General features: G+C 48.5%; 1 protein-coding gene across 5 annotated transcripts in view; it reads right to left on the bottom strand.

Moving 5' to 3' along the window:
• Positions 1-377: 377 nt before the first annotated feature.
• Positions 378-15,683, bottom strand: part of LOC144946210 (endosome/lysosome-associated apoptosis and autophagy regulator family member 2-like) — a 34,824-nt gene continuing 19,518 nt past the window's right edge. For all 5 annotated transcript variants that reach the window (XM_078875060.1, XM_078875061.1, XM_078875059.1 and 2 more), the window contains exons 14-23: positions 14,842-14,979; positions 13,896-14,183; positions 11,966-12,139; positions 11,245-11,425; positions 10,418-10,514; positions 9,484-9,585; positions 8,745-8,871; positions 8,030-8,208; positions 5,680-5,851; positions 378-4,182 (exon numbers count right to left, since the gene is read on the bottom strand). In XM_078875060.1, coding sequence (XP_078731186.1) covers positions 4,120-4,182; positions 5,680-5,851; positions 8,030-8,208; positions 8,745-8,871; positions 9,484-9,585; positions 10,418-10,514; positions 11,245-11,425; positions 11,966-12,139; positions 13,896-14,183; positions 14,842-14,979 — 1,521 coding nt within the window. In that variant the 3' untranslated portion in view covers positions 378-4,119. The remainder of the gene's footprint in view (positions 4,183-5,679; positions 5,852-8,029; positions 8,209-8,744; positions 8,872-9,483; positions 9,586-10,417; positions 10,515-11,244; positions 11,426-11,965; positions 12,140-13,895; positions 14,184-14,841; positions 14,980-15,683) is intronic.

The following is a 15,683-nucleotide window of genomic DNA, read 5'->3' as shown; positions in this document are numbered from 1 at the left end:
CACCTGATATCTCGGAAGTTAAGGGACCGTCCATAAATTACGTCACGCGATTTTTGACCCCCCCCCCGTCGTCACACGGCGTCACAAAAAGTCAAACCCCCCTCAAATATGACGTCACACAGCTCTGCCCCCCCCGCCAAAAAATAAAACATCGTTCAAATCGCTTTAAACTATTGTCATTGTAGTGCGTATTTAATGTGGCGCTGCACTCTGATGTTGTAGGAGTAAACATTAAAAAGTAAATTTAATTAAGTAGTAACGTGTTGTCTACATTTATTTAAAGTTGCGCATTTTGATGTGACGTCACATTTCTCAACCCCCAGCCCCCTCGTCACACATCGCCACAAATGTCTGACCCCCCCCCCCCCATAGGTGCGTGACGTCATTTATGGACGGCCCCTAAGCTATCTTGAGCCTGCAAAGTACTTGGCTTGGCTGCTGACCGTGCATAAAACATAGGTTATATTATCAGCAATTGCGGGTTTACATTGTCGGCAGCAGATGGCAGTGCAACAACATCAATCGTACGATACTATGCCCCCACGTCCATGCTGATCGGCATTCATCAACCCCCACTGACCTTAGGTATGGTCAAATAAAACCCCCTGGCCCACACGTGACGAGGCCTGCATCCAGCAGTGGATTAAACAATATAATGTACAGTAATTCCATTGGCTGTTAATCTATTGGATTGAGTGAACAAACAAATGTCGTGCATCTGTTTTTTCAATCCACTGCTGGGTGAGGGCCCTCCCCATGGCCTCCGGGTCAAGAGGGGTTAATTTACCATACTTCACCGTGCGTGAGTCGGCAGCATAGACATGGGGGCATATAAGTACAGTGCTGTACAATAATGTATTGTGTTGCATTACCAAGCCATATGGCAATGTTTGTGCATGGTAGTCACTCACCCAAGCAATGTATCCATTCTCAAGCCTGCTTAGCTTCCGAGATGAGGCGAGATCGAGTGCATTCCGGGCGATTTGGTCATACGTGGAGCCCCAATCGATATGTGGTTATAGGCTTGCCTCTCCAATGACATCTCACCATTTACAGGCACTGAAGGAATTACGCTAGAAACTGACCCAGAGAACAAAATCTGTTATAGCCATTTGCAAAAATTCAGGATCGCACGGCTTGAATGGCTTGGCTGCCTTGTGGCCAAACCAGGCTGCTACACATATAGTCATATTTATAGAGATGATAATCATACTTAACATTTAACAAAGCACCTTTCTACAAGGCACTCAATGCACTGTATATCACAAACACTGATTAAATGAAGTTATTACATCGTTGGTCTCAGGCAGGGGTGGGGAACGTCCGGCCCGCGGGCCGTATAAGGCCCGCAAAATCATTTGGTGGCCCTGCCAAAGCAACCGCAGGCCGGACTCGAAATTAAATAAATCTAGGAGCAAACCTGGAAAAGCAGTTGCGAGTAGCAACATCATCAATACCGGATAACATCACACGCCTCGCCAAAGAGAAGCAGTTCCAGCCATCGCATTAGGGGTGAGTTAATTAAATGTTTGACCAAATATAACAGGCTAATTTTTAAGTTGATAATTTTGTATGGCCCGCGAATGATGTTATAAATATCCAAATGGCCCTTGGCAGAAAAAAGGTTCCCCACCCCTGGTCTAAGGGGAGGAAAAACTAAGTTGTGGCTGGCTGTGACCAAATCTGATCTCGGAAGCTAAGCAGGTTTGAGCCCGAGCATTTCTTGGATGGGTCACCACGAGGCGTTATTTTTTGGATAATGGGAAATACAAATGAGACGACAAACATGACACAAAGCAGAATCGTTCTTTAAATCAAAACGCAATCCCCCAAAGCCACAATTCATCAAATAAATTGGGCGATAAATCATTAAAATGCAAACTTTTGATACTTCACGGAAACCTTTAATCAACATACATGGTAAATCATGCAGCAAAGTACCAAGTGACGATGAAGGGACAACGTGTTTCAATGGGCACTCACCTGGCTAAGGATATTTAACGATGACAAGGCAGTGCTCATGAAGTACGGTACTCAAACATCCCGATAGTGCCCAGCCACAACTTAATCACAGACTCCTGCCTATCGTTTCACTACGAGTTTTGAGTCACACATTACTGAAACCATCAGCGGGGCGATGATGAAAACACGTAAATTCAGTTCTACTTCCAGATGCTTGAGCCATCTTCATGATAAATATGAGCAAGAGGTAGCGGATATGCTCTTCATAACCCTGCCCTTAGTGATGACAATTCCACATTCACGCGGCAGGGACAAGTACATTCACAGGAAAATCACTGTTAGCTTCCCACAGGGCAGTACTCGCAGAATAACGGACTGCACTGAACCCTTACCCGCATTTCCCAATGCCACCCGGCCATCATTCTGAATGATAACTGTTCGCATGTCATTGCCGAAAGCTGTAAAAATAACATCCAGGTGGTCTCCCTGAATTTTGACTCCTTACTAAAACAGCCTGCGACGTTACAGGGAGTGTGCCTGAAGTTCTCGGGTGAATGGCTTGAATCATGTTCAGTGTTGACTGCAAAAGCACCCTAGACCACCAAGGAATGCCCTGGGGAATCATCGGTGCTGCCTTGGCTGCTCAGGGTGTCGTCCTTGGGGCTCGTTGGCATTGTTGTTTTGCTGGGGCCTGGGGCTGTGTCGCAGAGTTGCCCTCTCCTCTCTCCCCCGTGTGTCCCCCGTCTTAACCTCCTTCCCCTTCCCCTCCACGTCTACCAGAATGCTATAAGCTTTATCTTTGTCAAGTGTCTTGAGATACGACTGCTTTAGACACGCCACATACAATGAAATTGTCGTTTTATACACATTCACAACTAAAGTTCAAATCTAACAACTTTAAATAACACACACAAGTGCAAAACATAAATATTCCCACATTGTATGACAACAATAAATAAATCACATTCAGAAATACAAATAACTGCTGATAAAAAAAAAGTTCAAATATTTGTCGAGAGAAATATGTAAAAATAACGTTTTATGGTCAAGACAAAGTCAGCAAATAAAAATGTGATGTCGTCTACATCTGTACGAGGTGATGCATTGTCACAGTGGACAGCTACAAAATTGGCCACCCAGTTCGACTCCTGGCCATGGCTAACGTCAATGGCGAGTGATATCAGGCACCGGTCCTGGGCTGCCACCACCACCACCACAACCACTTACTTCATCAACCTGCACTGGCCAGCGTGGTGAAGTATGGTCAAACAACCCCACGACTGACATGGCTTTTGATAGACCTTCATCCCATCCAGCATTGGATTTTCAAAGGGCTGTAACTTATTATTGTTACATCTGCATCGGTAATCTAGACTTTTCGATTCTGAGTGCAGTATATTTAATGGAGGACATACTGTATTCTCCAGATTATAAAGACACACATTTTCCCTCTAATTTACAGCAAAAGTTGGGGGTGCACCTTATAATCTCATAGCTCATTAGATTCCTCCAGTCTAAATAAAGATTGATTCTGAATCTGGTACGTGTGCGTTTGTGCATGCGTGCGACCATATTTCTCTAACTTTACCAACACAGGCCACAGGTTATGGTGGTGTGTCTTACTCTCCGGAGCAGCTTAAAATCCGGTGAGAAAACGGAATGTTGCGTCTATGAATGGCCGAGTGCACATGGGGTGCTGCCTGCAGTCGAACGCTATCCTTGGTGTAAGCGACCGCACAAGAACAGCAAACCGCCAGCGCTCCTCTGCGTCGCGTCGCGAGACGGCGACAGCCAGGCTACCACGCAGATATGGTGCAAAATCTCACTCAACTAAGAGCCGCATGGGTCATCACACTGTGGAGGACGCCGACGCCATCACTTTACCGACTGGTGGCCCTTTTGACTCGGTGCCCACCAGAGGCAATGTGGAATTTCCAACACTGATTCAGGCCCACCGAGTAAGATACACACTGCGCAGTGCTTGACTGAGCAAAAGGGACACTTTGAATGGATTCTGGGTGGCTCCTGTTGAGTCCACACTGATGGGAGATGCGGTGCTTTTGGCTTGAATGTAACGAGAGATGGGCGATATGGAACAAGAGACAGGCTGGGTCCCAGTTGTGGGCTCTTTGTGTGGAGTGTTCATGCTGCCGCCGGCTATATTGGGCCCTGACTGTGGGAAGTCTTCAGCTGCACCGATTCAAAGTCGTTATCTTTGTCCTGTGAACAGAAATTACGAGTTACAATCCCAGTTATGCCCACATCTCGTAACTGTTTAGTTTAAATATTTGATAGTTAATGGGGTTTTCTCTCCTTCACATAAGGCTTTGTTTCTCCAATACCATTCTAAGAAAATGGAACCAAAAGCTGAAAAGTGCGCACAGATACGTCGTTGAGAGGTGCGCACTTGGTATTATACCAGCAGGATTAGATTTGAGAACACACGCAAGTTCGATACATCAAATTGACCAGTAAGAGAAGTCGTGCCTTTGGCAGGATATAAACTGAACTAAACAATTTTTTATTTTACCAGGTAAGGCCCACTGAACTATACAGCTCTTTTTCAGAAGCAACCTGACCACAAATTATAGATCAACGAAGTGTCTTATCACGTGGAAATTTCAAGCAGCCAAATACTCTAAACGCGTGTGGAGGGAAAAACCAGAGGGCCTGGAGAAAAGTCTACGTGACCACAGTGAGAAAAATGCCAACTCCAAATATTCAAGCGTCAGGGTCGGGATCAAACCCACACCCTCCTGTTTACCAGGCGAGGTAGTTAACATCTCACCACCGTCACACACGTCATTCCAGGGAGAAAGGAATAATGGCTTGGTGGCAGAGGTCGCAAACGGGTTTTGATTCCTAACCCATACCCGTACCCGGCCGCACCAGGGTCGCAAACGGGTACCCGTACCCGGCCGGGTAGGGTACGGCTACCCGTACCCGTACCCGATACCCGGCCGGGTACGGGTAGCCGGGTATCGGGTACCCGATTGTGACCTCTGGGATGAAGCCATGTTGCAGGCGCGGGTGGGTTGATTCTAGGAACTTTAATTGTGAGAAGAGACAAGACGTTGGGAAATGAGTGACAAACGGTTACTCACCAGTGACTCACGGCCTACCCGTACCCGTACCCGGCCGCACCAGGGTTGCAAACGGGTACCCGTACCCGGCCGGGTACGGGTAGCCGGGTATCGGGTAGGGTACGGGTATCGGGTACCCGATTGCGACCTCTGCTTGGTGGTCGACACTGAGGACAGAGTGGCCATCCACCATGGAGAAGGACCAGAGAAACCAGCTCGTGTGCGGCACACGCTAGGTGGAGGGTTACGTCTCTGCACCGCGAGAGATGACGATGGCTTTGCGAGGGCCCTTCATCCGGTCGGCAATTGATCACGGCTCTCACGACACCGACGACCACAGCCGTTTGTCACCTGATGAAGCTAGTTGTAATTATTGGCGGAACGTCGTACTCAGATTGTAAATTTTGTGGCTTGGCTCTCCAACACACCGGTGTGATGTACTCGTAACGAATTGGCATGTTCTGTTCGCGTGACAACCCTTACTAATTGGCTGTGTCGAGTGGTGGCGGGTTTAACGACACATTTACATATTTACGCGATCTAACCCAAAAAAAACCTCTATTATGAGCGAGATTTATGTTCACGTTATGGTACACCCCTTGCACCCAGTGATGTGCCTGCGTCAGGAACCCACCTTCCTGCCCATGGCCTTGAGCTTGCCGAGCAGCGACCGGGTGCCGTTGTTTGATATGAGAACCTCGTCCTCCATCTCCTCGTCCTCCATGACGCCACAGCTGTCTGCCACGGGCAGACCTCCGTCCTTGGTGCCGGTGCTCATCACCAGCCTCGAATACTTGTGCTCCAGCCTGCAGACGGAAAAGGTCGCGTTGTAAATTCACGTGGTGGTGGGGGGGGCAGTTCAGAATTAGAATATTTATTTAGACTGGAGGAATTTGATGAGCTATAAAGCTCTTGTTCACAGATGTCCAGTAGGGGCGGGTCAGAGCGTAACACAAACAAACGAATCAAAAACACGATTGGAGTGCAAAGAATAGCAAAGGTAAACACTATCGCTTAAAAATATACAAATACAGTCATACCTCGGTATACGGCCGCTTTGGAATACGTTGAATTAGGTATACGTCGTGTTTTTGACGAGAAAAAAATGTCTTGGGATACGACGTCTTGCTTGGGATACGACGCGCTTGCTAGAACTTGTATGGGTCGGGATGAGTCACCGCGTACCCGCGTATACCCCGTTCACGACTGAAACAAAGCGCCGCTCCTCAGTCTGACTCTACAGTAGATCTCGTTCAGTGCACAACCCTTGCTATTACTCTGTGAATTTGCACGTGTTTTTGTCATTTTTATTTATGTATGAATTTTAGTAATAAGTAGTGTCTAAATTATTTTATACAACCCCATTAATATATAATATGCCATATAAAATACAATTTCTTATACTCTGGAACGGATTATTTCCTTTCCCTTTATTTCTTTTGGGAAAAATTAATTTGGTATACGTCATTTTTGGTATAAGTCCTACCTTCTGGAACGAATTAACGACCACTGTACAACTAAATAATGTTTTATCTTACCAGGTAAAGCCCACTGAACGATTAGCTTTTTTTTCGGAAGCAACCTGGCCACAAATGATAGCTGAACAAAGTGGCTTATCATGTGTGGGACGCTCTCAGGGATAGCAACCAGCCGACAATGTCACCTTAACCCTTGTTCCTAAACGCCAACGTTGATAACACCGGGTAGTTGGAACAAAAACAGCGGGCAAATTTAAGGGCGAATTGCCCCCAACCACTCGCCCTACCCCCGCTGTATCCGTTATCCCAACAATGCCCCGTCACTAACACGAGAATAAATGGGAGCCCATTTACAGCTTGTTATTTTGTGTTTTGAGCATTCAAGACTTCATACTAAAACGCAAATAGTATATGATATTAAGATATGAAGTTTAAAAACATGCAAATGTTACTGCCCACCTCCCACCCTTCTTGTCCCTCACCCCTAGCGGGTTTATTTTTACGAAAGGTTCAGCCAGCCCTCAGACATCCCAACAATTAGCTCCGTGAATAAGCTGCAACGTTGGGCAGTGTGTTAAGTGTCGGAAAGTGCCATGCGTCGAACATTTGAATGAAGAGAATCTTAACAAATAAAAGCAATATAAGAATTTGGTCTGGAGGTGTGATGGAGTGGTACTGTACTGCAGTTACTGTAGATTCCAGTATCAAAACTGAAAGATGAAATTCACACCCACTGGGCATCAAACATTTTAATTTACAAAAGCGTTGTATTTCACAAATACAAACAAGACAGAGATCCCCCATATAGCCTTTAATAGACTGTTGGGGCAAGTGCTGTGGAGCAAGCGCCTATGAAGGTTGGCATGACACGCAGGGGTTGGGTGATCAAGACCACGCCTGGCCACCTTTATCTCCCAAACGCAGATGTTTTTACACACTGCACCAGGTACTCATTTAAGGGTGATTCGACCTAGGGGAGGCCCAGGCGGGGGGTGCTTCAATCAGAGGTGGGACAAAGTCATTGTTATGCAAGTCCAAGTCGAGTCACAAGTCATCAAATTCATGACTCGAGTCTGACTCGAGTCCAAGTCACATGACTCGAGTCCACATCTCATAGGTGGGACAAAGTCATTGTTATGCAAGTCCAAGTCGAGTCGCAAGTCATCAAATTCATGACTCGAGTCTGACTCGAGTCCAAGTCACATGACTCGAGTCCACACCTCTGGCTTCAATATTTGTCACTGGTGTTGGCCGTGAATAAGAATCATAGCACAGCGTGCCGACCGCTACACTCCCGCACAAAAACCCCTGTATTGCCTTAAAAGACTGTTGGGACAAGTGCTATTAGCAAGCACCTATGAAGGCTGGCATGGCACACGAGGGGCTAGGTGGCCAGCACCACACACAAAGATCCCCTGTATAGCCTTAACACTAACACCGCAGGAGCAAGTGCTGTTAGCACACACACAAAATAAAAAGCACGGCTGTTCTAAAAGGTCAGCGTACCTTTGATTTTTCTTCCAGAAGTGGCAGATCAGGGCGACGAGAAGACAAGCGGTGAAGGTGGCGATGGACAGGCCGACCTTTAACCAAAAGCCGATGAGCTCGCACGCGACCTCCAACTCTGCGGGGAAGCGCACCCCGTCCCGACAGACGGCAGTCTCCCTCAGCACGTAGTGCTTCTTCTACAAGGGCACGCGGGGGGGGGGGGGGGGGAGGTGGGGTGGGGAGACAGGGACCACATCGGCAGGGCACGTCACGCGCGAACGTCATGCACGCACGCAATTTATGTAAAACTATTGAAACTATTTTTTATTTGACCAGGTAAGGCCTAATGAAGTGACTTATCATGTGGAAATTATTAGCGGCCAAATGCTCTGAACGCAAGTTTCTAAATGTGGAGGAAAAACACAAGGACCTGAAGAAAAATCCACGTGACCATGGGGAGAACACGCAAACTCCAAATGTACAGGCGTCAGGGTCGGGATCGAACCCATGACCTCCTGTATATCAGGCGAGGTAGTTAACATCCTTCCAGCGTGGCGCCCACGCATTTTGCAGGGGCGGTCAAACCACGGCTCCAGAGCCGCGGTGTGGCTCCTGGGAAGTTTAAGCGCGGCTCATATTGGGGACACAGCCGGGTTTTAACTTTTCAACGCCACTTTATTCGGATAGGGGATTAAATCCACGCAAAAGCCCCCAAGGGGCGAGCGTCGCGTGCCTGGATGCCGTTGACACAGCTGCCGATGATCTCGCGGTAGTCGCCCTTGGAGCAGAGCGGGCAGGCCTGCCGACTCTCCCACAGGAGGTGGAAGCTGCAGCCGTCGCACGTCCCCTCCGGACACTTGCTGCGTCATAAAACAAGGAAAGAGAAGTCATGCCTCGATGCTCATTTGAGCAGAAGGTCGCTTTGAATGGCTTAGACTGGTCCTGCTTGTGTACTTTAGCTGTTGTATTTAATGTTCTTGGTGACAAATTGCCTCCGTTGACTTATTTCAGAAGCAATGGTAACAGCCTACTGAAGTATAGAGTAACTCTTAATTGTATGAATTGTTTGTAATCAATTGAGTGGCACACTATCACGCTAGGTCACGAGTTAAATATCTGGACATCCATGAACCCGTAATATTGTCTGTTGGGGGTTAAAAATGAATGGGAAGGCATTCGTTGTCAACGTTTTGTCTCATGGAGACAATGAGTCCCTGTCATAGCAATGCATAATTTCCCCAGGCTTAAAAAAAACAAAGACCCCTTCAAATTTTTTTTGGCAAACATCCCAATGCAAGACCCCCCCCCACCCCGTGTCTTGAGACCCAGGGAATGCTTTCCGTGGTTTAATAAATCACGTTTCATCATTGGCCCCTGTCAATCTAACATGAGTTATTACTGCTCAGTGACTTGAGTATGCAGAATACAGAGAGTTTGACTTTTCAATTGTGTGACTGAGACTGCATCCGTACCTGGGCAAAGACACCACTCCCTTTCCGGGCATCTGCAGGTTGCACCGGAGTTGGATACTTGAGGCTCGTCCAGTCGGGCATGACGAGGTATAATCTGATGATCTATTCAAGCACGTCCGCACGTAGTTTTCAATGCATTCGACACCATCACCGTCATTAGTCATTATCGATCCACTGCACTGCGGGATGAAGGCCTCCCCAAGCTATCGTTAACTTTCGTGGTCCTGCAATGTAACAATCCACGCAACACCTGTACACTCCTCTATGGGACGTCTGGCAAAAACATTACTAAGCTGCAGCATTTACAAAATTCCTCGGCACATGTTGTGACAGGTACTGCAAGATCCGACCATGTCCGTCCAGTGCTCGCTGAGCTGCATTGGATTCCGGTTGCCGAACAAATACACTATAAGGCCACACTCATTACACAAAAAGCGCTTGCCACAAATAAACCACAATACCTTGCTGATCTCGTCAAAGAGTATAAACTGTCACGTGAACTCTGGTCATCCTCCTCGCAGCGACTTTTGGTTTCTACGGCCGTCTGGAATGCTCTTCCTTCCGATATTAGGAAGCCACTGTAGCTATGCACTTTTAAATATAGATTCAAAACTAATTTCTTTAGAACTGCTTTTTGTGTTAAGTTTGTTGCCTTTCTCTCACACCTCCGATTATCACGGTTGGCTACGTACGGTGCAACAGAAGGCCAACATGCATATTCATACACAGCCTGAGTGGCCAGCGTATTGAAGTATGGGCATGTAACTCTCACGACCAACACCATAGGGAGAGGGACCCTAATCCAGCGGTGGATTGACGGAAGGCCTGGACAGGTACACACGCAAACACGAGATGCGCAGAGTGTACACTCGTAAAGCCTTTCGGGCTTGGCTTCGCATACCGACACGGAGGCTCGGGGCCTTCTGAAAGTCACCTGAAGTAGAAGACGACGTCTGGGAGGTCCTGCACTGCGTCCGGAAAGAGCACGGGGTCGGCCGTGATGTTGTCCAGGACGCGCCGGATGCTCACGCCTACAGCATAAGCACCGCAAAGAGAGTTCTTCGCCACATCTGTGCGACCCCCTGACCCTTGATGCCTCCACAGCGTTGGATTACAAGCCACGTGCAAAGCCACCTACCCCCCGGCAAATCAGGGTAAATGAGGGTATAGTAGGCCCCGGTTAACGTTTTTAATCCATCCCACGAAAAATACTGTGAACCGAAATAAACTGTTAATCGAATTCACTTCTAAGTTGAAAAATAAGTAAAAAAATCACTGAGTCTGCAAGAGAGCTGTTTTCACTACCAAAACAGAAAACAAAGTAAACAAAGTCAGTTGAGGTCTAAACACTCATAAATAGGCGTCGCTGATTGGCTGAGGCACACTCAGCCCCACTTATGAGCGCTCGGATTGGCCAAAATTGGCGACCTGCGTTCATAACAAGCATTCGGTTAATTATTATTTTTTACATCAAGTCAAAACCATGAGAGTCCTATGAGAGGCAAAACGTTAACCAAAAAAACGTTAACTGATGTCACTGTTCACCGAAAGACGACTGTATTGATATTGGCTAAGGGCACATAGAAGCTGCAATTTCTCCTCATTGATTTAGTGGGATACATCTATACGTGGCTCGTCCTTCTATTCGATGAGACGTTACACGGTTGGTGGGACCTCTTCAATACAATTCCCCAGCCGAGTATTTGCCTTCCGTGTACGCGCGAGAAGGAACCGGCCGTATCGGCTGGGGCGCCGTTTTACCTATGATCCTGTCGGCGAGGCTGACGGGGTGCGTGGACAGCATGGCGCGCGCGCCCATCAGCTTGGTGGGCATGAGCGTGGAGAAGCAGACGTGTGCCATGACCTGGCTCTGCCCGCTCAGGTCAAACTGCAGCAGGTGGCTCGAAGTGACGTTATCGGCGCAGAGCGCCAGCTCCCGGGCCTGCGCAAACGCCACATGCGAGCGGCACCTCCCGGTCGATCGTGTACCGGGTGCACCTCGCCGTACACACGTACACGTGGAGTCCGCTCCCCTGCCACCCCCACCACTTTATCAATACACATTCATGCAGACTCGTGAATCTATTGTTCTTATCTTCGGCACATAAATTACTGTACTTATTACTTACTTGGTTGGAATCTATGCAGCAATCATCACCCCCTACTACAAAGATTTGGCAGGGGAGAGGTAGGAGAGTGCGTGCAGGGGAGTAGAGTGAGACGAGAGAGACGAGGTAGGAGAGTGAGTGGAGGGAGTAGAGTGAGATGAGAGAGGAAAGGCAGGATAGTGCGTGGAGGGGAGTCAAATGAGATGAGAGGGGAAAGGTCAGAGAGTACTAGAAGGGGAGTAAAGTGAGATGAGAGGGGAGAGGTAGAAGAGTGCGTGAAGGGGAGTAGAATGAAATGAGTGAGGGGAGAGGGAGGCGGGTGTGAGTCCACGGAGGATCGCGAAGGCGGTGACTGTACGTACGCTCTCACTTACTGGGCCGCCGCACAGGCTGATGTTGAAGTGGTGGTAGTACGAGGTGCCCTTGGCGGTGAAGCTGGGGTGGCTGGTGACCGACGCGATCTCCCGGAGCTCTGAAAAGTCGTAGGCGTACGGCACGGCGTCATGGCGCCAGGAGAAGGTGCAGTTGCTGTAGCAGTACGACCGGTCCTGCAAGCAGATCAAACTTTAGCAAGAAACCATGGCAACGGAGTTTGTGACACTTGGCTTGGGAAAAAAAACCTGCCGAAATGTATTAACAAATATTCAAATTAATGGAATCCCGCAGGGGTGAGGGGGGTGGCGAGGAGGGGGTTGGGCGTAGGGTTGAGTGGTCTCTCGCCCAAGAGGACGTCAATTGATGGAGATGGAACGATAAAATCCACTTGCGTGTGGATTGTTACAGGAATCCGAGGTATGCCGAGGACTTGAGAGAGGCCTTAATCCCTCAGTGGAGTGATTGTGACTAACCCACATACTCCTCCTCTTTCTGTCTCTCACAGAAACTACACCACTGATGAACGATCCTATTCATGTGAATATAGTGCAACGTCGTATATCTGACCCATTGGGGCCTGAGGCATAGGTGGATATGTGAAAAGGTCAGATAGTTTTACAATTAGGGTTACACTAACAAGTCCACTGGACAAAAATAAACTGCAAACTACTCTGTCCTTTAGAAATGAGCAAATTTACACGAGATTGAGAATACATGACTGGACATGAAATTGGTCGGATTTGTGAACATCTGTGGAAACTCTGATTATACCACCAAGGACAGATGACTGCACTGAGTGTGGGTGGTTAATTGGTTAGGGCGGATATGTGACGGTCGGATATGCGGGGGGCTTAATGTCAGCCGGAACAGTCCAAGATGCTGTTCCGCGAATTATTTTCAAGCCCAGCCACATCCGTCTCACATTATGATGAAGAAAATAATGTGCGCCAAGAGTGCTTAGTTTGACCAGATGTCGTTCAGGACAGTACTGATATTGAGAACTTCCTTGTATTTAAGATCAACGGTCCTTAATGAGGATGCGCAGATGTCTGACGTCAAATCACACGACGCAAGGGATGTCAGCTCAGCAGCATTACGGAAAACGTGAGAAATTGAGCCCTGGATACGCGACGTTGTACTGTTACGAAAGGAGAAGTGTTGATAATAATAATTTCAACTGTAACGCGCCGCCACCGCACAGTATTCACACTCTTGGAGACAGAGATTGACTCGGGGGCGTGAGGGGGAAGCACAGACAAGCGGGAAGGCAGCCACATGGCGAGCCGGCGCCAACAACTGCCCCAGCTCCGCGGTCATCTATGCATCAAGGTTTTATCGGCCAATTAATACGTGCTTACATGTGGGTGGACACCAGAAGATCTGGAGAAAACCCACGCGTACGAGGGGAAAACACTCTATCCTGTACAGACGGAATAGGTGGGAGGTCCACATATCTGCTGTACAGCCTTCTGCTGGCGAGCCAGGGTTACGGCTCAACGACGTCCACGTGAAGGGAGTTCCGCAACATTCGTCCAGGGATCCACACCAAACCTCGCTGCTGCCTCCACAGGCACGCTGGATTTACAGGCAGCGACATGCAGCAGCAGCGTAGGGCACCACGGTGGCGAGATGTTAACTACCTCGCCTGGTATACAGGGGATCGTGGGTTCGATCCCAACCCTGATGCCTGTTGCATATTTGGAGTTTGCGGTGTCTCTCCCCGTGGGCGCGTGGATTTTTCTCCAGGTCCTCCAGTTTTGCCCTCCACATATAGCATTAACGTTTAGAGTATTTGGCTGCGATAAATTTTCACGTGATAAGCCACTTCGTTGAGCTATAATTTATGACCAGGTCGCTTCTCAAAAAGAGCCCCAACTGGTAAAATAAAAAATAGTTTAGTTTAGTACGCGCCACCGGTGATGGCCTCACCGGCGAGCTGACGGTGCCGGGCCCGCACCGCACACACGCCGCCTCTCCGCTCAGCCTCGACGCGCCGAGCGCGGTGCCGGCGGGGCAGGCGCGGCACGAGCTGCTCTGGCGGTGGACGAAGTGGCCGGGGGGGCACGCGACGCACGCCGCACCGCCGAGGGACAACGGCGACGATGGCGACGGAGGTCCCAGGGCGCAGGGCCGGCAGCGCGAGGCGACGCCGTCCAGCGCGCCCGTCACCTCCACCGAGTAGATCTGCGCAACGTCCCTGTGGAACTTGCGTCCCGTCTGGATGGTGGGAAGGGGGGGAGAGTCGCCAAGTGGGAGGGCGAAATGACGGACATTGTGCCGAATGGGTCGCTGTACGGCCAGGACCGGAGAGAAAACCGCGCAACTTGTCACGTATAAAGCTATAAGAGTGCCTCTCAAATGCATTTCACTCTCGAATATAAAATAAGACACATGGGAAAGGTAGCCAATGTTAAATAACAAAAATATATACATTTTTATAGCCACAAAAACCTACGTGTTGCATAAAACAACGGTCATTCTTTAAAAAAAAAATTTTAACTACGCCAAGCACCTCCAGGAAAATCCAGGAACTCAAAATAAAGTTCCACAAAGTCAGAATAACCGCATCACCTGATCTTGCTTGTTAAACAGTCGTCATGACCTCACAGGAACAATCAATCAGATGTAAACTAGATAACAACCAGAACAAATAACTTTACTCTAACTAATTTGATTCGAATGTATCTGGGCCAAGTGATTGCAAATTACACTGCAATATGCACGATAACTTCTCGCAAACGAATATACCCGCCCCGTAGCAGGATAACCTTCATTGACGGTACGGTGCCAAGTGGCGGAGGCACGTGCAGCGAGATTGCCTGGGCTTTGCGCTGCGTGAACACGGAGCACAGTGTAATCGGAGGCTGGGGGATACCCGCGAGAGAGGCACCGCCGTGCGCTGGAAGGCCCAAGTGAAGGTGAGCGACTCGTTGCGCGTCACGATGTGCCGGTAGGCCTGCCTGGGCTGCGTCCCGCGCCACGACTCCACCACCGCCGTCTTCTTCCCCATGTCCTGGCGAGCAAGCGGGCAGGGTGCATGGAAAAGCCATTGGGGGGAAAAATGTATCCGTTTGATCACTCAAGTGTCGTGGTGATTGAATTACACTTGTCAGTGATTAGAGCACAGAGCTCACACTTTGAAGGTTGTGAGTTTAAATAAAATAAATTCCGCCAGTAAACGAGAGCACATCGCCCCAATAGTCGATTCGTTCCACTGGCTACCAATCCTGTACCAGATCAATTTTAGGATCACCCTCACTGCCTTCATACTTCTTTACCTCTCAATCTACTCCCATCCACGAGTTCTACCTCTCCCCTCTCATTCCACTCTGCTCCCTTCCACGCACTCTCCTATCTCTCCCCTTTCATCTCACACATTGAAAACCGGCCACATTGATCACAGGATTTCCCAAAATGCAAACCAGTGCAAAAATTATGATTTGCATATATGCACATGAAGTTTGCCCTGCCAGCTGTCTGTCGCCTTCCATACTACTAATTAAACAAGTATTGTACAGCGTTTCATGAACCACGCACACGTATGATATTTCTAAACTTCTCCAGTGTGAAATTGCCGTGGCATCTCAAATTGCGTTTGGGGCGCTCAATAAGATGCCTCGAGAAATGGTTCAGTAATATGACATTCAGGGGCTGTTCTTTGACACATAATTACATCAACGATTACAGCTAGAGTTCCAAATGGGAAATTTTTAGTTT

Source organism: Lampetra fluviatilis, chromosome 40, assembly GCF_964198595.1.
Source record: "Lampetra fluviatilis chromosome 40, kcLamFluv1.1, whole genome shotgun sequence".
In the NCBI taxonomy this organism is placed as follows: Eukaryota; Metazoa; Chordata; class Hyperoartia; order Petromyzontiformes; family Petromyzontidae; genus Lampetra; species Lampetra fluviatilis.
Note: the sequence above shows the minus strand (reverse complement) of the source record. Positions and strands in the feature narration are given on the sequence as shown.